This window comes from Tursiops truncatus, chromosome 20 (assembly GCF_011762595.2).
Source record: "Tursiops truncatus isolate mTurTru1 chromosome 20, mTurTru1.mat.Y, whole genome shotgun sequence".
Taxonomy (NCBI): domain Eukaryota; kingdom Metazoa; phylum Chordata; class Mammalia; order Artiodactyla; family Delphinidae; genus Tursiops; species Tursiops truncatus.
This window is the reverse complement of record NC_047053.1, coordinates 20,927,063-20,952,839: the sequence shown is the minus strand read 5'-3', so window position 1 is coordinate 20,952,839 and position 25,777 is coordinate 20,927,063. Positions and strand designations below refer to the sequence as shown.

The 25,777-nt window shown below is 53.2% G+C and overlaps 1 protein-coding gene, 1 long non-coding RNA gene and 2 pseudogenes across 2 annotated transcripts; 1 reads left to right on the top strand and 3 right to left on the bottom strand.

The window, feature by feature from the left end:
* Positions 1–3,810: 3,810 nt before the first annotated feature.
* LOC117309715 (fibroblast growth factor 11-like) lies at positions 3,811–7,100 on the bottom strand (annotated as a pseudogene).
* LOC117309716 (transmembrane protein 102-like) lies at positions 3,811–11,885 on the bottom strand. Its single transcript, XM_033848364.2, has 4 exons — positions 11,621–11,885; positions 7,107–11,519; positions 4,983–5,181; positions 3,811–4,078 (listed from the first exon to the last, which is right to left on the bottom strand). The coding sequence occupies exons 1-2, from the start codon at positions 11,828–11,830 to the stop codon at positions 10,197–10,199; spliced, it is 1,533 nt and encodes a 510-aa protein (XP_033704255.1). The 5' UTR covers positions 11,831–11,885; the 3' UTR covers positions 3,811–4,078; positions 4,983–5,181; positions 7,107–10,196.
* Positions 10,964–17,196, top strand: LOC117309718 (uncharacterized). The gene is made up of 3 exons (XR_004524034.2): positions 10,964–11,101; positions 15,430–15,657; positions 16,348–17,196. It is a non-coding gene; the product is annotated as an uncharacterized lncRNA (long non-coding RNA).
* A 5,031-nt stretch (positions 17,197–22,227) lies between these two features.
* Positions 22,228–23,812, bottom strand: LOC117309541 (spermatid maturation protein 1-like; annotated as a pseudogene).
* Between the last annotated feature and the right edge of the window lie 1,965 nt (positions 23,813–25,777).

Sequence of the window (25,777 nt, the reverse complement as noted above, 5' to 3'; positions counted from 1 at the left end):
ATCCTCTGCCTCTGACCCCTGCCCCCATCTGTTCATAGCTTGGGGTTCCCCGTAAAAGTTGTTTGGATAAAAGTGTGTGTGTGTGTTGACAGGGTTGGGGGTGGGTGGTTCTATTGGTTTTTTTTAGAAGTTTGAAATCTACAGATTTGTGTCAGTGATTTCCAGCTCCCTCTACCCATGAGGACCTTTGACTATCTTTTCATCAAAAACCCCATGGTTTGAAGAGTTTGGTCTACCTCCAAACTACATGTATTTAGCAATGACGTGTAAGATTTTAGCTCTGGTTAAAGTATTTTGGGAAGACCTTTGGCAACACTTACAATTAGGAATCGTCATTGTCTATTTCAGAGTCTGAGAAGAGACTGGGGCCTAGGCCTGGGACTTGGGTCCCCTCCACTCCTTTTCCTACAGGGGACCAGTCTTCTGAGCACCTTCTATGAGCATCATCTTATTTAACTTTCACAAGCATCCTTTGCTCCGATCTTCATTTTAGACTGAGAGAACAGAGCATGGAGGCATGGGCGGGGGTTTTTGTTGGTGGTATGTATCACTGCCCAGTATCACTCATTTGATAAATGGTTTTCAAAGTCCCAGCCCACTGAAGCTTTATTTATTTTCTGCATGAAAACTAGAGGCTTGTAGGATCTGTCCACTTTTTTCCAAATCGTCCCAACTCTTCTAAACATTTCACTGTTATTTGGAATTCATTAATTGGTTCCCTATGTTAGCAGAGCTATGCGGAAGGTACAGATGAGAGAACTGTGTTAAGCCACAAGTGGTCTGTGTTTGATTTCATTACTTGCGTCTCCTCCACGATTCCACGCTACATTTATTCACACATACACATGAGCATACTCCAAGGAATACATTCTCAGAAACAAGGTCCGCAGCAGAACCCAGACATATACACTCCACAACACGTCTGTTCTTTGAGGCATAAACATGGAAGCGGATGCACACACAGAGACGGTCAGATACTCGGACTCTTATATGTATCCAGATACAAAGAACCATAGCTACACAGCATGCACACACATACACGTACACCCTAATTGAAATGAGTTCTCTCTGAAGCCCGTTTGACCAGATGTCTTGGAAGGAAGAAGGGATATAGGATTTACAAAAAGGAAAATTGCAACGATAACAGGGTAAACTTACATGCTCACTAAACTGGCAAAAAAAAAAAAGTTGGAGGGGAGTTGAATAATGACATCCAATGCTGAGGACTACTTTTTATAAAACAAGCGTCTTTATACATTGCCACTAACAAAGAAATGGTCGCTTTTTTGGAAACATCTTTCTTATCGCTCCAGTAGTCAGATGTGTTTATACTCTCTTTTGCTGTAATTCCACTTCTAGGAAGTTAATCTAAAGAAAAACATCAACAAGAAGAAAATTGACTTATAGAAAAGTAGCCACAACATAGTTACTTAGGAAATAGTGGTAGCCAGATAAATATCTACAATTAAATCCCGTTATCTCAGTTTGAGGCAATCTTTTCCAGCCACATCACAATGACAATTATGAAGAATAGGGAACATCACAGAAAATATTTATGATAAAGTCAGTGAAAAAAAAGAGCACAAAACTGGGAGTTCACTGTGGATGGGATGAGATGAAGATTTGTCTACAAAGAGCTAAACAATGGAAAGTGAGAAACGAACAGTTCTTTGAGAGAGATATGACTATTATTGATTTGGTTTTTTGTTTGTTTACTTTAATGTTGTTATAATAAAGATTTCTGTTCCCAAAGCTATCTGTAATATAAAAAACCCAATGTAAGCCAGCCTGACAACTGCAGTAAAGATTTAACCCACTCGCGGATAATGGACCCTTAGCAACTCCTATGTTCGAGGGGCTGTATACACAGACATGTGCATCTCTAAGAATGCCATGTGTACATTGGACTTGGTCAGCCTCCCAGCCTCAACCTACAAGAGTCTTAAATGACAAGCTAAGAATTGTCCATGGTGCTTCACAGGCCTAAGGCTCACCTCTGTTATTCTTCCAAGCCCTAAACTTGAATATTTTCAGGTGATCATTTAATACAAATATCTGACCTTGCAGCTCTTGATCCTTGGAGATAAGACTCCAGTTGGTGAAAAAAGTTATTCAGTAGGGCCAGAGACCAAGTAAGGTCTAGGCTTTCCATGAACTAGCTCTGTGACCTTTGACCGAACTTGTTAGCATTCACTGAAAACTGACCGCTTTGGGTGCTGTGGTGGATGCCCTACACCAGAGGTCCTCAACCTTCAGGAGCGCCAGAATCACCTGGAGGGGGTTTCTTGTTGATACAGAGGTTACTGGGCCTCACACCCTGTGATAAGACTCAGTAGGACTGGAGTGGGGCCCAGGAATTTGCATTTTATCAAGCTGCCAAGTGACGTTGAAGCTGCTGACCCAGTATGGAGGGCCACTTGCTCTACATAGATTTTGCTCAAAATAACCTTGCAAATGAAGGGCCTTAAATAGCACTCCCATGAACTAAGAGGATAGAGAACTTGAGTGACTTAATCTTCTTAGTAATAAGATTACCTGCTCTTTCAAGAACTGAAATATGGAATTGATGAGACAATCCAGATACTAGTCATTTGCTCTGATGTGAATACCAACACACACGCACGCACACACACATACACACACACACATCTTCCCCTCTATTATGGAGACCCACTGCCAGCCTGCCTTCTTTTTCAATATGAACTATCTCCAGGGGTCAGTTTCCTGTTTGTTTTTTGTTTTGTTTTTCAGTCAATGAGAATGAAACTGACTTAGTTGGTCAACTTAGAAACTTAGATGGTCAACTTAGAAACATGCATGGTTTCTGCTGTCACCAGGGATCCTCAGCAAAGTGACAGCATGCACTGCTAGTGACTCTGCAGATGACCCAGGCTTTGTGGTCTCAGGTTTATCAGTGTATCCACTGTGCTGCCTGGGTGAGCTGGGTGCTGGGGGCATGCAGAAGAAGCTACTGCTTTGCAGCTGTGTGCCAGCAGTCCATCTCTGTGCATCTCAGCTGTAGTATGAGGAAAATAACACTGACCTTCATCAGGTAGTGGTGAGGGTTCAATGAGCTGGTCGTGTAAAGAGCACAGACTGGTACCCAACAGAGATTTTCCTGGGACTTGATTGAAATGGCTCCAAACTTCACATAAAAGAGTAAAAGGGTGAAATAGCCAGAACACTTCTGGTTGAAACACAAAAAAAACAACAAAAAAAGAGAGGGGAGCCTTTCTTAACCAGATACCATGGCTCATTACGGTCAATGCAGTGATAAAGTAGGTGACCAATAAAAGAAAGTCCATAAACAGAACCACGTATGTATGATGTTATGGTATGTGATATGGCTTGTACGTCACATCAATTCAAAAATTAGGCCTGGAAAAATGGCAGTCCATATGGAAGAGAAGATTAAATTGGATGCTTACGTTACACCATATGCAAAATCAACTGCAGATGGTTAAATGTTAAAAATACGCCCCTGGGGCTTCCCTGGTGGACACAGTGGTTGAGAGTCTGCCTGCTAATGCAGGGGACACGGGTTCGATCCCTGGTCTGGAGGATCCCACGTGCCGCGGAGCAACTAGGCCCGTGAGCCACAACTACTGAGCCTGCGCGTCTGGAGCCTGTGCTCCGCAACAAGAGAGGCTGCGACAGTGAGAGGCCCGCGCACTGCGGTGAAGATGGTCCCCGCTTGCCTCAACTAGAGAAAGCCCTCACACAGAAACGAAGATCCAACACAGCCAAAATAAATAAATTAATTAATAAACTCCTACCCCCAACATCTTCTTAAAAAAAAATACGCCCCTGAAAATTTTAATAGAAAACTTTAATAGAAATATCTTTTGAACTTTGGGGAAGGGAAAGATTTCTTAAACAAGATACAAAAATGTTGACTCTAAAAGAAAAGAATGATACATTTTCTGTATTACAATTAAGAGTTTTCTTTCTTAAAAAGACAACTTGAAAATAAGCTACAGGTACTTCCCTGGTGGTTCAGTGGTTAAGACTCCACGCTCCCAGTGCAGCAGGCCTGGGTTCGATCCCTGGTCAGGGAACTAGATCCTGCATGCTGCAACTAAGACCGGCACAGCCAAATAAAGAAAGAAAGAAGAAAAAAAGAAAGAAAATAAGCTACAAATCGTAGACTATATGGCAATCCACATCTTAACAAAGGATTATATAAGAATGTATCAAGAGCTCCTTGATATCTGTGAGAGACTCTATTCTTGTTTAAAATGATTCAGAATGTATTGCCCTACATCACTGGCTTTGTGCTTGGCCATGTAACTTCCTTGAGCCAACAGAATGTGAGCAGATAGGACATGTGTCATAGCTTAGCAGAAGCTTTAAAAGCATTGCAAGTTTATTTTTCCTGGATCCTCTGCCAGGAGAATGACATATCCTAAACAAGAGCTGTTCCTTTAGCCTGAGCCCAGGAGTGGGAAGACATGGGGCAAGGACCTGACCCACAGGTTGGAACAGAGATGCAACTGACCTGCAGACTTGAGAGCAAAAGGAATGTTTCTTGTTATAAGCCACCGATTTGGGGAATGAGTTGGGGGGTTATTATGGTAGTGAAAGCTGACCAATATGGAAACTAGTACCTAGCAGTGGGGTGCTGTGCTACCCAAAGAATAAAATGTGTGGTTTTGGCTTTGGGGCTGAGTGGCAGGCAGGGAAGTAACTACTATAGGGGGCTGGAAAACCAGCAAGCTATGTAATGTAATAGTTAAACATTTGGAAAAAACTGTCACATGTGATCATTCGGAAGGGCTCCCTTCCCCTACACTGCTCCGCTGGGAACCCACAGAAGGAGAGCTTCCCAAACCTCCAAAGGCCAAAGCCTTCCTGGATTGATCTGTCATAGCATGTGTCCTCTTAAAACACTTACAGCCCCTTAGCTGTGTGTCACTAAATGTCCATGTCAAGGTCAACACCGTCCCATGTGGTCCACCTCTTCCCTGGGGGTCCATACTCACCCTCCAGGAGCTTGGGCACAAAGTGGGCGGCTGCCTTGGTCTTCTTGACTCGATTTCCCTTCATGACTCGGCCCTCCTTGTCCAGGCCCATGTACCAGGCCCGGCCAGAACGACGCTGGCGATAGAGAGCAGAGGCGTACAGGACATAGTAATTCTCAAAGACGCACTCCTTAAAGCGTCACTCAGCTGTGAAATGTGGCTGAGGAGACAAAGACCCAGAAAGGCACACACAGACAGAAACACAAAAGGACACATCACTGAACAGAAGGGAGCCCTGGGAAGAACAAGGCAGGATATAATCCATATGTTTGAGACTGGCAGAGCCAACTTCTGAGTCCACACAGGAACTGGGAGAAAGGGAGGATGAGGAAGAGTCTGGTGGCCCCCGAGGGCCGGGAACTAGACTTCTGGGGGCCTGGGATAAGAAGATAACTTCTCTCTGCTCTACTCCCAACCTCTCACCATCCAGGGCACCTGGAGGGAATTTCTGCTTGGAGGAGTTCCTGAATCCTTCCCCAGCATCCTGAATGACTCTGGGGAAGTGAGTAATAATGAGGTCTAGAGGAGGTTGGAGAAGACACAGGGGTCCTAAAAGGTTGAAAGAGTTGGACATTCAAAGAGCCTGGGGGTATTTAGGAGGCTATTGGAGGAGAAGGGATTGGAGGGAGGCTACAGGAGGTGCTTGGAGCGGGCAGTGAGGACAGGGTGTCGGCAAGAGCTGGAGGGAGAGGAATCCCTGAGTTGCAAAATATCTGTAGCTGGGAAGGTTGTAGCTAGGGGAGTCCCCTGACTCCAGGCCACTCTGCCCCCTTGTCTCACCGAGCTGTAGAGCAGCCCCTCAGCATTCATGGCCACGTAGTGACCCAGCTTGGCACTCTGGATGGTGACTACACAGAGCCCCACAGGGATCAGGTTGAAGTGGGCTGGGGGTGGAGAGAAGGGTATCGGTACCCCAAGCCTCCAATCCCCATCTGAGCCCCCCCTCAATTATGGTCCTAGTTCTACTTCTTCCTTTGCGGGGTCAAAGAGCCAGACTGAAAACAACAGAACCTGAAGCCACAATAGGACGGTCATCTCCTATGCCTGCGCTCCCCCTTCCCACCCAGTAGCTGGATTCCCCTCTCACTGAAAGAGCTGGTGTCCTCTGGGGTGCCCTGGATGCTCCCATCGGGATTCGCCTGGAGGTAAAAACCCTGGCGGCAGAACAGTTTGGTGACAATGCCTTTGAGCTGAGGCTCTGGAGAGAGAGACATTCATCTTGGAACATGACATCTCTGTTCCCAGAAACATTGCTACACTTGGCGGGATCAGAGGAGAGAAAGAAAGGAGGATGGAGGGAAGGAAGAGGGTCCCAGGGCCCCAGCTCCCTGACCCTCTAAGCAAGCTCTCTCCCACCTCTCTTTGACTCCAGAGGATGCTGGGGTGTGGGTCCCTTCTGCTTCCTCTAACCAGCTTTCAGTTTAATTGATTGAAATTTATTTAAAGGCTTAATTCCTACTCTACAGCTCAACCAGAATGGGGGGAGGGGAGAAGAAGGAAGAGGAAAGGGAGAGATATATGGAAACGCAGAGGACAGAGGGAGACAGGCAGAGCTGCTGAAAGGGCAGTGTGTTTGCGAATGTGGGGGGCATTAAGGTGACCCCAGGGTAGGGTCGCACCCTCAGGAGTGGGGGTGGGACTGGACCTGACGCTGACTCAGCACCTGCTGCTGCAGCTGCCGCTCGCTTCGCGCGGGCCTCGCCTTGGCCCACCGCCAGCCTGTCTGACACTGACCCATCTGTCTGTCTGTCTGTCTGTCTGCTGGCTCGCGGGGGCCCAGCCCTCCCTGAGGCTCAGCCTCTCCCCTTCAGCCAGGTAACCCGCCTGGGATGGGGGATATTCGTAACTAAACCAAGGAAATGGGGGAGGGGGCCAGGGAGCTGGTGAGGCAGGCTGACTCACGTGGGGCTGGGTCCCACACAAAGGGTGGGCTGCTGACCTACCACTGCGGAGGGCCGGCGGCGGGGGGAGGAGGACGCCAGCGGCGGGGTGGGAGGGTCTCCCCCTAGGGGAGCTGAGAGCGGACGGGAGCGAGGCCAGAGGGACTTCCCGCCTGTCGCACCGGGACGGGGACCACAGGCTAACCTTCACAACTCTCTTTGCCTGGCGCTTGCGGCCGAGTTCCCGGTACCCCCTCGTAGGTGGTACGACCGCCAGTCTCCGTGCGGGTATCCAGCCGTGTAGTGTGTCTGAGTTCCTCGCGGCAGAGGGTCTCCTGAGCCCGTGGGGCCCGATTTCTGAGCCGCGTAGGCGGTCATTGGGGAGTGCCCAGCTCCCTTCTTGAAGTGCACGTCACGGGAGGAGGGCGCACAGAGGGGCGGACTCGCGAGGTAGCTGCAAGGACACCCGGGGGAGAGCTGGGGAGATTGGTACCGAGCCAGGCAAGCTCGGCGAGGAAGAACGGAGCCAAGGCTCGGAGGAGCGGGAGAACCGGGGCGGGGGCGGGGCTTCCGGAGCCGCAGAAACCCTCGCGGTAACCCAGGCTTCCGGAACCCCCAGGCCCCTCCGCTCGGCATTGAAAGAATATCTCATTGAGAGAGAGGGCACGTAGTCAGAGGATGGTGGGGGTGGGGACTCCTGTGTTGGGAGGGGGGGGCGAGCGGGAGCTTCCAGGCTTCGGGGCACCAGGCTTAGCCCCTCAAGCCTTCCCCTTGCCCTCAAAAGCGAGGAGACTCGGGGTTATGGACGCGAGACAACGGAAACTGAGGCATCGTCTGGCCGAGGGTTTGTGGTCCAGGCCCACCCCCTTTCACTTTCGGGCAGTCCCCGTCAGTCGGGCCCCACTCTTCCAAGTCCCTGGCCTCAACCTCCCAGGCAGAGAGACCCCCGGCCCGGAGACCCTACCCCAGCCACTCACCCGGGCAGCGGTCCGGTCGCGCGCGCCGACCCCCCCCGCACAGTCGCACCTTGGACAGCAGGATGAGGAGCTGCTTCTGGCAAAGGGACTTGGTGCCGCGGGGACACACGCGCCGCTGCGCCGACACGGGCCGGCTGCCCCCGGGCTCGTGGACCTCCCGCTTCTGCCGGATCAGGCTGCTGGCCAGTGCCGCCATGGCGCCCCGGGAGGAGACACCCCAAAACCGGCAGGCTCCCGGAGCGCGCTGGGCCACCCCGGAGAAGCCCGCTAGCTCACCAGGACATGCTCTTGACTCTGCGGTCCGACTCGCCGCCTCACCCACGGGACCTGAGGATAAGCCCTAGACGACCCCCACCCCAGGCACCAGCTCCCACCCTTGGGCCTCTTGCTAGCTTCGCCAGACCCAGCAGCCTATGTACCTGTCAGTTGACCCCACCCTCGACCTTTGCCCCCCACAGAAAACTCCCCCTTCTCTGATCTCCAGTGTCCCTGTCCCCCACTAACACTATCCCAAAGCCAAGACCCTCAAAGTTTCCAGGATGTGGTTCCAATATCCCCAGGCACCTTTCCACCCTATTTCTGGGCCGTGCACTCCTGCCAAAGCCACTCTTGTAATTTTAAGGGTGTGGGTCCTTAGCTTTGGGGATATTAGCTCACCCCACCCCTGCTGGGGTGCTGCCAGTGTCTAGGAAGAACCCAACCTTGGTGTCTTTTCTTTTGCCACCCTCTAATTGAAGAATCCCCCACTTTTTTCACTGAAATCCCCAAAAAAGTATGCCTTGAAATATCCAGACTGTCGCCAATCAGCAAGAAGAGGTTCCCAGACCCTGTCTCTGGACGATACCGCTTTTTACCAAGTCACCCCCATTTCTAGTGGCACAGCATTCCAGCTGCTGAGCCCCTTTCCTCACCTTGTTACCATCCACTCCTTTTGAAGTCACCTCCAAATCCGCCCTTCCTAGTGGTTACACCAGGTGGTTGTCTGGAGGGCCCTGTGTCACCTCGGAATAAGGAGCATAGGTTTTTGGCTTTTTTCTTTTTTTCTGGCAGCCCCTAATTTCCTCGGGGACAGCTGGTGCTGTTTAGATCCCACGCCCTCCAATCCAACCAGCCCCCCGAGAGAGGAGTGCACCCACGTTGTCACGGGTCCCCAAATGTGAACAGACCCGCTATAAGTCAGAGCGCATCAGAGCTTTCTGCGACAGGGCTTCCTTGTCCTCCCTGGGACTGCCTATAGCGCCCCCTCTTCCTTCCCCGACGCCCCTCAACCTGTCCTCTCTTGTCGATCCGGGGACGGCTGGCGCTGGCTCCGGTTCCAGGCTCCTCCCTCCCTGTACCCCACAAGCGGAGCTTCCCCCCACGCCCGGCTAGACGTCCCGGACCCCAGGAAGGAGTGAGAGTGTCTCCGCAGAGAGCCCTGGTCTGGCGAAGTGAGCACTGGGCCTGGCGGCTGGACCAAGCGGAGCGGCGGCAGCGGCGGCAGCGGTAGCGGCTGTGGGAAGCTGAGGCGGCGGCAGCGACAGCGGCTTCCCCTCCCCCGAGAGCCGGTCCGGGGGCGGGGCAGGAGGCGGAGACGCCGGGAAAGAGGGGGAGGTGAAGCTGGGCGGGCGGAACCCCGGGGTTCCTTGGAGGCAGGGAGTGGCGACGGTCTTAGAGACAGGCGGAGCCGAGGCAAGGCCGCATGTCTCGCATGTCTCCGGGTTCAGAGGAGGAGGGACAAGGAGGCGACTTCACTGAATGGAACTCTGGATGGGGGGAGAGGTTGGGCTTAGATAGATGGAATGGCGGATGCCCCGAGAATGGAGAAAGGGACCCTACTGCCCGGGATGGAGGACAGAACTGGATGAGGAAGGTGGGGGGAATAACTGAAGAGATAGCGGTGGTGGTGAGGTCTAGCCTGGGGTGAAATCCGGCCTCCTTAATGTCTCTGCTTTTGTGTGAGACAAATTGGTCAGTCCCTGGTCTCCATACCTTTCTCCTTTACACGTTCTTTCAGCAAATATATTACCCCCATCCCTATTGACTCCTAAGAGAAAAGACCATAAGAACAGGCGGGAGATGGATGCCAGAGGCTGCACCGGAGTGGGAGGGGTGCTGGCCACAGATTTGGAAAGTGGAGAGGCCAGAATGGAACGACCTGTGCCAGGGATGGGGCGGGAGGAGGGGGGGAGGAAGCGGAGGAACCGACGAGGAGGCCTTCTAGAACGGGCTCTTCAGGCCCAAAGGGCTCAGCCTGTCTCCCAGGTGAGGGGAGAGCAGTCCCCTCCACAACCCGCTGGCCAACAGACGCACATTCCAGGTTAGTAGGAACAGCGCCTTTAATGGGCCCCGCCTCCCACGCCGGCTAAGCCGCCCCCCTTGCGTGCAGCCTTGGCCTCTTCCACAGCGGCGCGCAGGGCGCGGGCAGGGTCCCTGCGAAGCAGGGCCAACGCCCCGAGCAGCGAAGCGGAGCCGTACCCCGCACGGAGCTTCTGGCCACTCAGAAAATAGTGGGGCAGCGTCCCGGCCTCGAGCACCCGGCCCAGCTCATCCAGCAGCCCGAGGCAGCAGGCGCCCGCGTTCTCGGCTCGCGCCAGAGAGGGCGCGGGCAGCCGCTCACACGCCCCGTAGAGCAACGTCCGCAGGAGGTAGGGCGCCGCGACCCTAGTCCTGGCCACCAGAGGGCGCAGCAGCGCCTGAGCCGCCGCGTGCGCTTGCAGCAGGGGAACGGATATGCGCGTCTTGAGCGCCAGCTCTTGGCGGGCGAAGCAGAGCTGCCAGCCGGAGGCGTCCGGCCGCTCTGTGCCGCCGCCGCCGCCGGGCACCAGGTAGAAGGAAGACGACTCCGAGGCCAGCGGGCCGGCCCACGAGTGGCTCCGAGGCCCCTGGGGCCAGCCGGCCACAGACACCACGGGGATCAAGTCGAAAAGCAGGAGGCGGCGCGGGGGCCCGGTCGTACCCAGGAGGATGGTGGTGAGCCCCGCGTGGCGGGCTGCGTGGACCAAGCGCGGGGCACCCGGAACCGGAAACGGGGACTCAGTGACCGCAGCCAGCGAAACAGAGAACCAGGCAGCCACCTGGGCGGGGCACAATGTGGGCCATGCCTCCGGAGCCGCCAATGGCTGTGGCACTGGGCTAACGTCGGTTGCTTTGGTGACGTCACCATTCGTTTTTTTCAGTGGTGAGGGAAAGCCAACGTCGGTTACGTCTTGTTGAGGCAACTCTGGCACTGAAGCATTACTAGGTGAGTTTTCCAAAGACTCGTGTGCCTCAGGCTCAGTGACATGTAGCTGGTCCACGGAGATTTGCGGATCCTTGGGAGTTTCTTTGCTTTGGGCTGGGTGGATCGAATCACGTCCTCCTGGGAGTGGGGGTCCTAGGCAATCCTGCCATGCCTCCCGGACCGAGGTTCCGCGTACCTGCTCTGGGAGGAAGAGCCATGTGTAACACGATCCCACGTCCGGTTGCAGCTCCTGCCCAGTGCCATCTAGCGAAAGCACGGGCACCAGGAGTGTGAAGCCGGCGTCGTAGTGAGGTCCCTGAGCGTAGGGACCTAGAGGCGCAGGCCCCAGATCCAGGGAGCCCTCGCGAATCCCGCAACGAAGCAGCAGGAGCTCTGCCTGAGGAGGAAAGCGAGGGTCCCGGCGGTGAACGAGACCTAAGGAAAGAGAAGGGATCGTAAAGTCGTGATCCAGAGCCGGGGCGGGGTGAGGCGGAGCTGAGAGCTGCAAGTTCCCGAAGGCTGGGAGGGTTACTTAGCAAGCAAAGAGAAAACAAAGTCCTTGGCCTGGAGGAGATCTGGTCCTGGCTTGGGACCTTCACTCCAGCTCGCCTGCACACCCAGCTCCTGGATCAGCTGGGTTAGTTCTTGCAGCTGCGCCCCAGAGCAGAAGTCGATGTCCGTGAGCGGCCGGGCTGGGGCTGGGGGCGGTGGGCCCCACCAGGGAGCACTCCCCCAGACCGCGGAAGCCATATGGCTCTGTCGTTTGGGGGCTAGGAAATACACAAACGGGAGGAAGCCCAGACGGGCCTTACCTTTTGCTGCGGAAAACTGACCCCCGTTCTTGGCTCTTCCAGAGACCAAGAGGGTTCCCAAGACACGGTCCGCCAATGGGTCTGCAGACGAAGGGCCCTAAATTTAGTCTTGAAAGAGAACAAATAAATACCTCCTCCGTCCTTGCCCTTTTCTCATATGCTGGTCCCCGCCCCCATGGAACGGTTCACCTGACTCAGCAGGTAGAAAGTAGCTGTTTGGCCCCTCCTAAGGAATGCAATAGCCTCCTTCGCTGCCCCTTGTCTACGTCCCCTTACCTCTTTTTCAGAAGAGGCTAGTGGTTTGCAGCTTCCCTCTTAGGGTTAGCTAAAAAGGCTGGGAAGAGAATGGATAGGAAGATTCAACAGGTAAATTCTTCCTGCTGCCTGTAAGGCCACGCCCTTAAATTATAACCACGCCCCTTTCTGGAGACTGTGGGGGTGGTTCCGGACCAGCCCGGCCTCCAGTCAGAGTTCAGTCACTCCTTTCGCTGGGCAGAGATCTCGTGGCTATCCTGGGAGTTGTAGTTTGTCTTCAAAGCTACCAGGGCGTTGGGGCCACGCCCCCACATCCTTTCCTGTTCCATTGAAGTAGTGCCTGATGGAAGTTGTAGTTTCTATGGAGGTAAGCTATTCTGTGTCTTTATGATAAACTATTCTGTGTCTTTATGATAAACTATTCTGTGTCTTTACAAGGCCAGGTAAAGCGCACAAACACTCCTTGGGGTTAGAACAGAGGCCTAATAGGATGGATCTGAATAGCAAACAATAATGAGGGACATACACTAGGGAATGCAGAGAAATAGGGGACTCTACATCTCACTTGGGAGTAGAGGAGCCCTGGTCATTTAAATCTAGAAGGGTTCTTGCATGCAATTATAACTTCAGTTTAGAGATGAGACTGCAAGCCTAGAAAGGTTGCACATGACTTGTCCAAGTTCAGAGCTCAGCCAGAGAGCTGTTGGAAATGGGCTCTCCAGCTGGGACGTATCTCCTTGGAATCGGTGGTGGTAACGTTAGGCAGGAACACACCGATAGCGTGCATGTAGTGACACAGGGATGGACATCTGACTCAGGGAAGGGACATATTAGTGTTGCCCACCTCAGACACACAAGTGGTGTCAGGGAAAACACTTTGGAATCTCGCAGTTTATGTGTGTATACAGAAGAGTTATCAGGACTGAAAATCAAGTCCAGAGGAAACGCCAGCTGGGCTAGGGCAGGGCAATGAAAAATTATCAGGGGAAGGAAATGGCTTTCAGCAACCAGTGCTATCATGGACACAGCTTAAGTCCAGGATGAACCTAGGAATCAGAATAATAGGACAGAAAGATAGGACACCAGAGACACGCTCACAGATTAGACCAATGCATACTGGACCAGGATTTCTAACATTCCTTTTTCCTAGGGGTCTGTCTCCCCAGTGAACTAGGCCTAAGTCCATGGGCAAGAAAATTAAGTGGAGACACCTCGAAATATCTAGAGGCCTATGAAGGAGGGGACCCTCAGAATCCAGGGCTCAATTTGGGGAGCCTAAAACACAAGGTTTCCTAGTCACTGACAAAGAGAGGTCTTCTTCCTCAGTAACCAAGAGCCCCAAACACAGCCCAGAACGGGGGAGGCAAGTTTCCGTACATCTGGTCATGAACCAAGAGACCAGATGAGGAAAACTGAAGCCTGGGCTCTTCTCACAGTCTGGGGAAATCAGGCACTAGGTGTCCAGCCCCACATCTTACCTCCTCCCTAGAGGGTGGCTTCTGAACCACCCTAAAAAGAGCAAAGTTCGCTGGTCTCTGGGGGAGCTTTAAGATGCTGGGGGTGGGTGACAGGGAAAGGAAAATTGCTCTAAACTCTAAAGCACTGCTCTGCAATAGCATTTTCCATGATGATGCAAATGTTCTAAATCTGTGCCGTCCAGTGCAGTAGCCACTAGCTCCATGTGCCTACTGAGCCCTTAGAAGGTCATGGCACTGAGGAACAGAATTTTTTTTTTTTTTTGGCCAAGCCATGAAGCTTGCGGGGTCTGAGTTCCCCGACCAGGGATTGAACCCCAGCCACAGCAGGGAAAGCGCCAAGTCCCAACAACTGGACCACCAGGGAACAGAATTGGATGCCAGGGAAATTCTGTTCCCTGAGGAAGAGAATTTTTAACATTTTAACTTAATTTTTAACAGAATTAATTTTCCTTAATTTTAACTAATTTACATTCCAATAGGCATTTGGCTAGTGGCTACTGTAATTGACAGTGCAGCTCTCGGGCCTTGGGGATAACGGATTTAGCTAGACAGCGATGGAGGGAAAGCAGGGATACTTTAGGTCCTCATCAGGTCCTGTGGAATTGGGCTGGGGTGGATGTCCTCAACCACCCACAGAACACTTCTCTTGTCTCTTTATTCCTCATGCATATCTGTCCCCTCTTTTTCTAAGTTGCTCATCACACACTGATATCCCCACTCCTTGATGGTCTCCGGTGAGTTGTTGGATGTCTCTCAGTGAAGGCGCCTGGGAGACAGAGCTTCGCACTTGTCCCTGCCTGCTCTGAACTGTCTCTGGCGGGCGTCAAAGACCACATGTCCTAGCCAGGTGCCTGACCCAGGACAGTAGGGCTTCCAGCTGGTTTTGGGAGGCGTAGACATCTGGCAATAGTTCTGGCAGGCTGGAGGAACTGTGGTACACCCAGTCTTGGCTGCCTGCTTGCCGGGAGGGTGATTGGAGCTCAATCAGTACAGGTACTTCTGAGAAGATTTGCAGGTCATTGTAGACCACCTGAGCCCTGGGAGAGCAGGAGTTCTGACTGGGTGAGACAGAAGTCCATGGTATGTGCTGCCCAGCATCCTCCTTTCGAGGAACTGCCTCAGATATAAATGACTTTCGGGTCTGATGTGGGCCCAAAACTTGGACAGAGTCAGTTCCAGATGGTTCTTGTGGAGGCCAGGGTTTGGGATAAGGCATGAGTTGTTATGGAGGCCTGATCTCTTGAATAAGCCAGAGTCTTGAGTAAGGGCTGGACCCTTATGGGGGCCAGCATCACGATTAATTCCTGAGTACTTGTGTTAGTTAGGGACATGGGTATGTTCTGAGCTCCTGTAATTTCCAGCATCTTGGGTAAGGCCACATCTCCTTTTGACTTCAGTGGCTTGGGTAAGGCCTGGATACTTACGGAGGTCAGAATCTTGAGTAAGGCCTTGGCTCCTGCAGACTCAAGAATCTTGGGTAAGACCTGGATTCTTGTAGTCTCCTGAGTCTCGGGTAAGGCTTGAGCCCTTATGGAGGCGAGGGGTTTGCACAAGGCCTGGGCTCTTCAGATTCCTGGCAAAGGCCTGAGCTCTTGTTGGCTCCAGAGTCTTGGGCAAGGTATGGACGCTTCTCTGGCCCAGAATCTTGGGTAAAGTCTGGACTCCTAGAGACTCCTGAATCTTGGGCATTACCTGTACTCTTGTCACATCCAGAATCTTGAGAAGGGTGTGGGCTATTATGGAAGCCAGTTTTTTGGGAGAACTCTTGACTTTTATACAGTACAGTCTCTTGCTTTCGTTCCAGATTCCTATAGACTTCAGAATAATGCATAAAGCCTGAGCTCCTCTGAATGTCAGAAGTTTGGAGAAATGGTATGTTCTCATGGAGACCAGAGGGTTGGGTGAGATATAGGTGTATAAAGAAACGTCTATCTCGAGTAGAACCTAAGCTCTTCTGGGAGCCAGAATCTTGGGTAATGACTGGATTCTTCTGAAGATCAGAGTCGTGGGAAAGGCTTGGATTCTTGCAGAGGTAAGGGTCTTGGGTAAGGCCTGGAAGCTTGTGGAGGCCTGGATCTTGAGCAAGGCCTGGGTTCTTGGGGAGACCTGGGTCTCGGGTAAGGCCTGGGTTCTTATGGAGGCCTGGGTCTTGGATAAGGCCTGGGTCCTTGTGGAGGCTTGGATTTGGGGTAAGGCCTGGATTTCTGAAAACTCTACAGTCTTTTGAAGGGCCTGGGGTCCTTTGGAGGACAGAGCCTTGGTTGAGGCCTAGACTCTCATGAAGTTCAGGGGGTTGGGGCTGGTTTGGGGTTTGGGAAGTAGTGGATAACTGGGGAGGGATGGGGCCCTGGGAAGAGAGGACAGACTGAGGAGACTTGGAGGTTGGGGGAAAGGTGGGGGGTTGTATTAAGGTGGAGGGCTTCTGGTGGTTGCTGTGTTGAAGGACAAAGGATCTGGGAGAAACAAGAGGCAGAGAAAGAGTGCATGGTGGAGGCATGGTGCATGGTGAGCTCTGGGCACTGGTTGGAGAATGGAAGCAAGGTTGAGAAGGTGCAGCATCCTTGGAGTACACCAGGAATGTGGGGTAGACTGGAGTCTGGGGGTCTGTGTTTCTCTTCTCAGAACTGCAAGGATGGAAGCTGCAGTAAGGGAAGGTCTTGGACTGTACAAATTTGTCTTTGGCATCATTTGAGGTCTTCCCTTCCATATTCCCCAACTCCAGGTAACCCAGTATGGATCCTGTGGAGGACTTGGCACTGTCCCTACTACATTGCTTCAGTGTTTGCTCTGCTGTACCAGAGCTCACCAGACCATGCCCCTCTTGGGGCCTGGAGGGGGTACCAACCCATCCACACTGAGGCGGCATCCAGCAGCAAGTTCTTTCTGGAATACCCAGAGTTCTGAGGCAGACACACATGGAATAAGTTCTGCTTTACCCTGCGGTCATGGTAGACCACATGGCCGGAGGAGAGGCCTTGGCTAAAGGCAGACAAGGTAGAGGGAATAGAACCTAGGATGGGCGTAGGGGTGGTGGACGGGACTTGAGTGTTTGTCAGGGCCATGCCCAGCCCTGGGACAGAGGTTGTGGCAGAGATCGGGACAGGGGCTGGTGTAGGGGCTAGGGCAGGAGTAGTAGCAGGGGCAGAAGTTGGGAGAGGGACCAGAGTGTTGGCATGGATATAGGTCAGATGAGCATGGGTCAGGGTGCAGACAGAAGTTTGGCCCAGGGACTGGGCTGAGGCATGTGAGGTGTCCTGGTCTTGGGCCTGGGCTGGGGTATGGGCTGAGGTATGCTCAGGGCCATGGACCTGGGCAGGGCTGTGCTCAGGGGTGAGGGCTGGGGAAGGGGTCTGGGCCTGGGGGGTGGTGTGCTCAGGGGAGTGGAATGTGAAGCAAGTCTGGGCCTGAGGTGGGACGTGCTCAGAGGGGTGGGTGGAGGAGAAGGTCTGGGCTTTGGCAGGAGTGTTCCCAGTAGGGTGCACTAGGGAGAAGGCCTGGGTCTGGGCGGAAGTGTGCTCATGGGCGTGGCCTCGGGAGCAGGTCTCGGCCTGGGTGGGGGGCGGGTGTGCCCAGGGGGGTGGGCTGAGGAGGTGGCCTGGGCCTTGGCAGGAGCATGCGCAGGGGGCTGAACTGGGGGGCGGGTCTGGGCCCCGGGCTGGGACCTGGGCTGGGTCAGAGTCTGGTGTCTTAGTCTTGCTGTCTTGGGGCAGGCGGAGTGGAACCACGTCCACCTTGCTCATCCTTTGGAGCTTGGAAGATGTCTCCTGCCTGGAGTACAAGGTGGCTTGGGACTTTAAGGCTGTGACCGGAGGGGCCTCCCCAGCTCCCACTACCCGCTCCATCCACAGTCCCCGTGGAGCCTCCGTGGAAGCCCCAGCCCATCCACACTGAGGCGGCATCCAGCAGCACTTAGAAGCATTCTCGTCATTTGTGTCTGGTATCCAGGAGTTTGGGTGGTGGTTTGGGTGCCCGAGCAGGAAGGGCGATGGCGGAAGCGGGAAGAAACTCTTGAGCACAGGTTCTTGGGATCCACGGAGCAGCGCATGCACATGCGATGGCTGCCTACACAGCTGGCTTGCTTGTCTGCGGGGAAAGGTGAGATGGGTCAGGGCCTGGCTTCCTGAGGGGCTGAGAATCAAGGCAGGGATAGAAGAAAGGGGACAGGCCCACATCCCCTGAGCCCACGCTGGCGCCCACTCACCTTTGGGGAAAATACGATTGAAAAGTACCCGCAAGTAACTCTTCAGATGCCTCCAGAGCTGAGGGAAGCAGGGGAGGGGGGAGACCAGGAGCAGGGTTAGCCCTGAAATCCAACACTTGTCCGGCCACACCCCAGCAGCCCTCCCAACCTCAGCCCCTTCGAGGCCCCAGGGCTCCCCCAACTCCGCTGCCCAGGTCCTGCCCTGACCATAGTCACCACGTTCATCCCCAAGTTGAGGAAGATTAATCTGATCAGGAGCAAAAGAATTGAGTCTCCTAGCTCCTGGCATTTCCTGGGGATGGTGCCAGAGCATGGCTCGGCTCGGTAGAGGGCTCGCTCACCCACGGCCGGGGGTCCAAGGACTGCCTGGGTCCCCTGGCCTCCACATAGTCACTGGGAGCCAGACTGGGTCATAATGGGGCAGGTGGTGAGGTCACAGTGAGGGAGGGGGATGAAAAGGAGGACCCAGGGTAGCATTCCCTAGTAACCAGGGTCAGGTAAGCTGAGCCTGGACAGTCAAACAGGGCCCGGTGGCCGGCACACCTCCCCTCGAGTGGTCATTCATTTGCTTACCACCCGCTGACTCACTTGTTCAAATGACACATTCCGTCTCTTGGCCCCTCTTGAGACTAGGAAGACCTCGGCCTCAGAGGCCTGCTGAAGGCCTGGCTGGAGTCCAGAGCCTCAGCCTTCTTCATGCCCTTCACTGGGCCTGGAGCTGGACCTGCCCAGATGTGGAACCTCCCAGATGGAAGCAGCTTCTTGTATGAGGCTCTTTGGGGACAGGGAGAGCTGAGACACAGAGGAGGTGCCCAGAGACCAGTGGCTTGGAGTCTGCAGCTGCAGATGTACTTAGTGCATGGTATAGTACCAGGAGGGGCCTGCTGGCAGAACTGTGGCCACTAAACCAAGGGGACCCTCAGGCCAAGAAAGGGACACTGGCTTCTTATTGCAGGAAGCCAAGGGCAGGGGCCCAGGCTGGCAGAAGGAGTGGCACTTCCAAGCCACAGACCACCAATGTTTCCTGGACTCTGGCGCTCTTTATTAAACTCTCCATGCCCTGCCCCCCCCGCCCCCGCCCCCATTTGCCGCCGGTCAGTTCATTTTCCCAGTCTGGCTCCTGTGCAGAGAGGGCCTCGAGGCCGAGGTGGAAGGTAGCAGCGAGTTGGCCCGTGCTTGGCTCTCCTGCCGTTGCCGCTTCTGCTCCAGGCTGTCATACACCTGGTAGTTGGCATTGCCCCCCCGGGTTCCGGCTGAGTGGCATGAAGGTGGGCGGAGGTGGAGGGTTCTCGGTAGCCTGGACGTCGGGCAGGGGCTGGGAGGGGCGGAGGAGCAGCGCTGAGCTGGGAGCCGGGGCCCGCTTGTACGAGGCCTCGGCCAGCACCGTGAGGGAGGCGGACGTGGCCAGAGGGCGCCGCACGGGCAGCATCTCGGCCCATTCGGCTGCCCAGCGCCGCACCGCGTGGGGATCCCGGGAGTAGTTCAAGTGTCCCGTGAAGGGGTGCGGGCTGCGGTTGGGCTGGCTGTGAGCACAGCTGGGGAGGCTCCGTCCATGGGCCGGGTGGCGAGTTGCACTGCCAGGCTTCGGGCAGGCAGCCAGGAATTATTACATTCCTTTGTCCCAGGGGTCTGTCTCCACAGTGAACTAGGCCTAAGTCCATGGGCAAGAAAATTAAGTGGAGACACCTCGAAATATCTAGAGGCCTATGAAGGAGGGGACCCTCAGAATCCAGCGCTCAATTTGGGGAGCCTAAAACACAAGGTTTCCTAGTGACTGACAAAGAGAGTTCTTCTCCCTCAGTAACCAAGAGCCCCAAACACATCCCAGAATGGAGAAGGCAAGTTTCCATACATCTGGTCGTGACCCAAGAGACCAGATGAGGAAAGCTGAAGCCTGGGCTCTTTCTCACAGTCTGGGGAAATCAGGCATTAGGTGTCCAGCCCCACATCTTACCTCCTCCCCAGAGGGTGGCTTCTGAACCACCCTAAAAAGAGCAAAGTTCTCTAGGCTCTGGGGGAGCTTTAAGATGCTGGGGGTGGATGACAGGGAAAGGAAAATTGCTCTAAACTCTAAAGCACTGCTCTGCAATAGCATTTTCCATGATGATGCAAATGTTCTAAATCTGTGCCGTCCAGTGCAGTAGCCACTAGCTCCATGTGCCTACTGAGCCCTTAGAAGGTCATGGCACTGAGGAACAGAATTTTTTTTTTTTTTTTGGCCAAGCCATGAAGCTTGCGGGGTCTGAGTTCCCCGACCAGGGATTGAACCCCAGCCACAGCAGGGAAAGCGCCAAGTCCCAACAACTGGACCACCAGGGAACAGAATTGGATGCCAGGGAAATTCTGTTCCCTGAGGAAGAGAATTTTTAACATTTTAACTTAATTTTTAACAGAATTAATTTTCCTTAATTTTAATTAATTTACATTCTAATAGGCATTTGGCTAGTGGCTACTGTAATTGACAGTGCAGCTCTCGGGCCTTGGGGATAACGGATTTAGCTAGACAGCGATGGAGGGACAGCAGGGATAATTTATGTCCTCATCAGGCCCTGTGGGATGGGGCTGGGGTGGATGTCCTCAAGCAACCACAGAACTCTTCTCTTGTCTCTTTATTCCTCATGCATATCTGTCCCTCTTTTTCTAAGTTGCTCATCACACACTGATATCCCCACTCCTTGATGGTCTCCGGTGAGTTGTTGGATGTCTCTCAGTGAAGGCGCCTGGGAGACAGAGCTTCGCACTTGTCCCTGCCTGCTCTGAACTGTCTCTGGCGGGCGTCAAAGACCACATGTCCTAGCCGGGTGCCTGACCCAGGACAGTAGAGCTTCCAGCTGGTTTTGGGAGGCGTAGACATCTGGCGATAGTTTTGGCAGGCTGGAGGAACTGTATCCGTTGGGTGGTACACCCAGTCTTGGCTGCCTGCTCGCCGGGAGGATGATTGCAGCTCAATCAGTACAGGTACCTCTGAGAAGGTTTGCAGGTCATTGTAGACCACCTGAGCCCTGGGAGAGCAGGAGTTCTGACTGGGTGGGACAGAAGTCCATGGTATGTGCTGCCCAGCATCCTCCTTTCGAGGAACTGCCTCAGATATAAATGACTTTCGGGTCTGATGTGGGCCCAAAACTTGGACAGAGTCAGTTCCAGATGGTTCTTGTGGAGGCCAGGGTTTGGGATAAGGCATGAGTTGTTATGGAGGCCTGATCTCTTGGATAAGCCAGAGTCTTGAGTAAGAGCTGGACCCTTATGGGGGCCAGCATCGCGATTAATTCCCGAGTACTTGTGGAAGTTAGGGTCATGGGTATGTTCTGAGCTCCTGTAATTTCCAGTATCTTGGGTAAGGCCACATCTCCTTTTGACTTCAGTGGCTTGGGTAGGGCCTGGATACTTACGGAGGTCAGAATCTTGAGTAAGGCCTTGGCTCCTGCAGACTCAAGAATCTTGGGTAAGACCTGGATTCTTGTAGTCTCCTGAGTCTCGGGTAAGACTTGAGCCCTTATGGAGGTGAGGGGTTTCCACAAGGCCTGGGCTCTTCAGATTCCTGGCAAAGGCCTGAGCTCTTGTTGACTCCAGAGTCTTAGGCAAGGTGTGGACGCTTCTCTGGCCCAGAATCTTGGGTAAAGTCTGGACTCCTAGAGACTTCTGAATCTTGGGCATTACCTGTACTCTTGTCACATCCAGAATCTTGAGAAGGCTATTATGGAAGCCAGTTTTTTGGGAGAGCTCTTGACTTTTATAGAATACAGTCTTTTGCTTTCTTTCTAGATTCCTATAGACTCCAGAATCGTGCATAAAGCCTGAGCTCCTCTGAATGTCAGAAGTTTGGAGAAATGGTGTGTTCTTGTGGAGACCAGAGGGCTGGGTGAGATATGGGCGTTTAAAGAAACGTCTATCTCGAGTAGAACCTAAGCTCTTCTGGGTGCTAGAATCTTGGGTAATGACTGGATTCTTCTGAAGATCAGAGTCGTTGGAAAGGCTTGGATTCTTGCAGAGGTAAGGGTCTTGGGTAAGGCCTGGAAGCTTGTGGAGGCCTGGATCTTGAGCAAGGCCCGGGTTCTTGGGGAGGCCTGGGTCTCGTGCAAGGCCTGAGTTCTTGTGGAGGCAGTCCTGGGATCATTGCTGGGGTTCATTGCTGGGGTCTGTGAAATTGGTACCTGTTGAACCTCAAGTCATTTTGTTTGCACAATGAACATCTCAACAGATATAGAGGAATATAGACCTCACCTTCCATACCAGATGGGTTCCTGGAATGTGAGCAGATAAGCCTTTTATGAATCACCCTGCTTCTCTGTTCATTTTCATTTGACTAACGTTATCGATCATTTTAAGCTGATTCCATTAAGTGGGTCTATATTGAGCACCTGCTGTGTGTTTGGAGTCTTGATGGAAAATGCCCACTGGCTATTTCTCTTTCTTTCTCTCTTTTTTTTTCTTTTTGGCCATGCAGTGTGGTTTGCAGGATCTTAGTTCCCCGACCAGGGATTGAACTGGGGCCGTCAGCAATGAAAGCGTGTAGTCCTAATCACTGGACATCCCGGGAATTCCCTGTGGCTGTGTGGGCCCTGGCACCCCCCAAACCACCACAAACCACCTCCTCTCTTCTTTTTATTCTTCTCCCAGTCACCTCTCTGTCAGGGAACAGTATACCTAGGCCTTTCCCGTCCCCTCAGCCGTGCTGGATCCAGAGACCGGGGGGTAACAGTGGGACAGGGCCTCCACCTCCCTGGTCAGCTCCCACAGCTGCCGCCTCACGTCTCTGGCATTATAGGCTTTGCGCCCTGAGGAGTGGCGCCGAGGGATGTCTGCGACGTGGGCTGGGCCCAGGATGGGTGGCTGGGCTGGCGAGCACTGCTCCTGTTCTGCTTGGGGCACCCCCCAACCGTTCTTGTGGCTCAGGGCCTGAGGGCTGTGGGGCGGGGGTTCACAGGGTACGCGTAGGCCTGTAGGCCCAGCTCTGACTGCCTCTCTTTTGAGCGGCCTTCCCTCTACAGTTTGCTGGAAGCGGATGGTCTGGGTAGGTGGCTCCACGGCATCCTGGGCCCAGGGAGTCCAGAACCCCTGGGTGGACTGAAAGCCTTCCCAGTCCTTGGGGCAATTCCAGTTGTGGGGGCAGATTGTTGTGTGCTGACGTGGGGGCTTCTCGTCATCGCTGTCAGTTGTCAGGGGCCCAGGCTATGGGGCAGTGGGCGCGGCGTGCTGAAGAGTCTCGACGGCGATGGCGGCGAGTGGGTGGGGGGGACACGATCATTTTCACAGGGTCCATGGTGCACCGACGGCAGACTGCAGGGGAGCTCTGCTTCGGGGGCTGGGTCTGCTTCCCAGGTGAGCATAACTTAGAAGCTTCTGTGGATCGGGGACAGGTGAGAGGCTGGTGGGGAGCCTGGCTCCTCCAGGAATGCAGAGGCAGGTTGCAGGAAGAGAAGCTGCATAGTTATGGTGTCTGAGCAGGGAGAGCGGGAGGGGAAGGGGCCCACTTAAGGTCAGGGCTAGAACACCTGGTTTCTGCCTTTCCTATTCCCCAACCTCCCCATCCTCCACTTACCTTTCTCACAAATAACACGAAACACTTGGTGTAAGAAGCCATGGAGTCTGCGCCAGAGCTAGGTGGGGGAGGACACAGTGACTGAGTGGCCGTGGCCATGGGGGTCCCTAGGGCCCCAACCTACTGTGCCCACAGTACTACCAGCCGCCTTCCTGTCCCAGAGGCTCCTGGGGGTAAGCGGGTCACAACGATGTGGGGCTCTCCCTCACAGTGTGCCAAGAGGGAGAGTCCTGGGCATGTGTTTGACCCTCCAGCCTGGGCCAGGGCTTAGCAGAGGCCAAACCCTTCACCTTGCATGTCTCTCCTGTAGCCAGCCACCTGCACCAGCCCATAGGCCCTCTGGCCTGTTTGGTGTCTGTCCCCATCAGCCCCTGCCTGGTCCTCTACACCAGGCTCTGACCTCTGCACAAACACTGGTCCTGATCTTAACTCCCCGAACAACCCCATTACCAATGACCACCTCACCCCAGCACTCACTCCCCCTTTCTCTCTGACCTCAGAGCTGTTCACTGGAAAGGGCTGTGGGCTCGGACCCCCTCCTCCTCCCTCACTGGCAGAGTCACTTCTCCAGGGTTTGTCTCTTCAGAGCCCCACCCCTACCTCCCAACATAACAGCAGGCAAAACCAACAGTTAAACTTTTATATTTACAATATTCCATCCTGGAGTCCCTGCGCCGTGACAAAGTCATGATGCAATCAAAGGCAGGACTGCAAAGCAGCACTGTGCCAGGACGGTGGACTACATCTCTATTGATTTGTTTGGTTGTGTTAAGCTTATCTATGGAAACAGCACAAGGGGGATTTGCGCCCAGGGTTAGGAAGATGAGAAAAACTACTACCCCCCCCTACTATTGTTATTACAAAATGGAAAATACCTATTTTGGCCCCAGGAAACTGGGAATGCAATACACAAATGGAAATATAGGGATGTTCCTATGGAAAACACCCCCAATTGAACAACAGTGGCCCTACGAAGGGGTTGTTGTTGATTTTGCTTTCATATGGGTCCACTATAAAGAAAGGTTAATACTCTGGCAACAATTGCCAGGTGATAAACAGGAGCGTAGGAGGTATTGTAAGTGCTACTAGTGGAGTCAGGTGCACAGGAACTGTAGGATATATTGTAAATATTTTTAAGGCACTATTCAAAAAACTTGCCCATGCATTTAAGAACAAAAAGTGTCATGAAGAACCTAGGGTTAAGAGAGGAATAAAGACACAGACCTACTGGAGAACGGACTTGAGGATATGGGGAGAGGGAAGAGTGAGCTGTGACAAAGCGAGAGAGCGGCACGGACATATATACACTACCAAACGTAAGGTAGATGGCTAGTGGGAAGCAGCCGCATAGCACAGGGAGATCAGCTCGGTGCTTTGTGACCGCCTGGAGGGGTGGGAGGGAGGGAGACGCAAGAGGGAAGAGATATGGGAACATATGTATATGTATAACTGATTCACTTTGTTATAAAGCAGAAACTAACACACCATTGTAAAGCAATTATACCCCAATAAAGATGTTTAAAAAAAAAAAAAAACTTGCCCATGCAGAAAGAACACGAAGATTGCACTTCTGTAGTAAAGACCTTACATAATAGCTTGACTTAACTATTAGAAAATAACCTGCAACTAATGAGAACTTGGGGAATTATCTTGTTAGTACATCTAGAAACTGGGGACATTTTCAGAAAACTGACAAAAATATTTTGAGGTTAGAACATGTTGAGATGTTTTGATTTTGTACATGATGATGAAACCTGCCTATATATAAATACCTGCTCTGAAAAATAAATTTGTGCTTGACGTGCTGACATCTACAAAGGGTGTCAGGTCTTGTTTCCTTCGCCGACGCCGTCCATCCCTCAGGTTTACCTGGACTCGTTGGAGCTGGACTCTGACAATTTACAATATTCTCTTCATCTTTTGCCAGGTTTAAAAATGTGTACAGAGCCGCGAAGGGTTGGGGTGGGGACAAGGGATTGTCAAGGAATTGTTCTGGGGACAGGGGCTGGGCATTGGAGTCTGTGGCTGAATCATGGGGTCCCCCAGCCCCCCTCCCATGCCCCAGTTTGGGGGGCATCTGTCTACAGGGTTCAGGGCCCAGGTCCCTAGCATTTAGAAGGCAGGGCTGTTTGGAAAGGAGCTAGACCAGGCAGGGGAAGGGGTAGGAAAAGAACTAAGTTTCCATGGGTGGAGGTGGGGGCAGAAGGGACAGTCAGGAGGCAAAGTTCTGGGGAGCCAAGACCAGGGATTTGGGGGTCAGTGGAAGACAGCACTCCACCCCCATTCAAATTTGGCACTAATGAACCCACAAAATGCCAGCAGACGAGGATTGGCTCCTTCTCGGCTGGTGTCCCTTGAAACCCTTCCCGACATTGTTCCTTTCCCCAGAGGCCCAAACCGTTTCTTTGGGCA

Bases quoted from the DNA above. Each gene is read 5' to 3' on its own strand.
- LOC117309716 (XM_033848364.2), bottom strand. From the start codon at position 11,830: ATGGCTTCCGCGGTCTGGGGGAGTGCTCCCTGGTGGGGCCCACCGCCC. The intron at 11,520-11,620 runs CTTGCTAAGTAA...CCTTCTCTTTCC, and splicing joins AGGACTTTGTTTTCTCTTTG to TTAGGTCTCGTTCACCGCCG.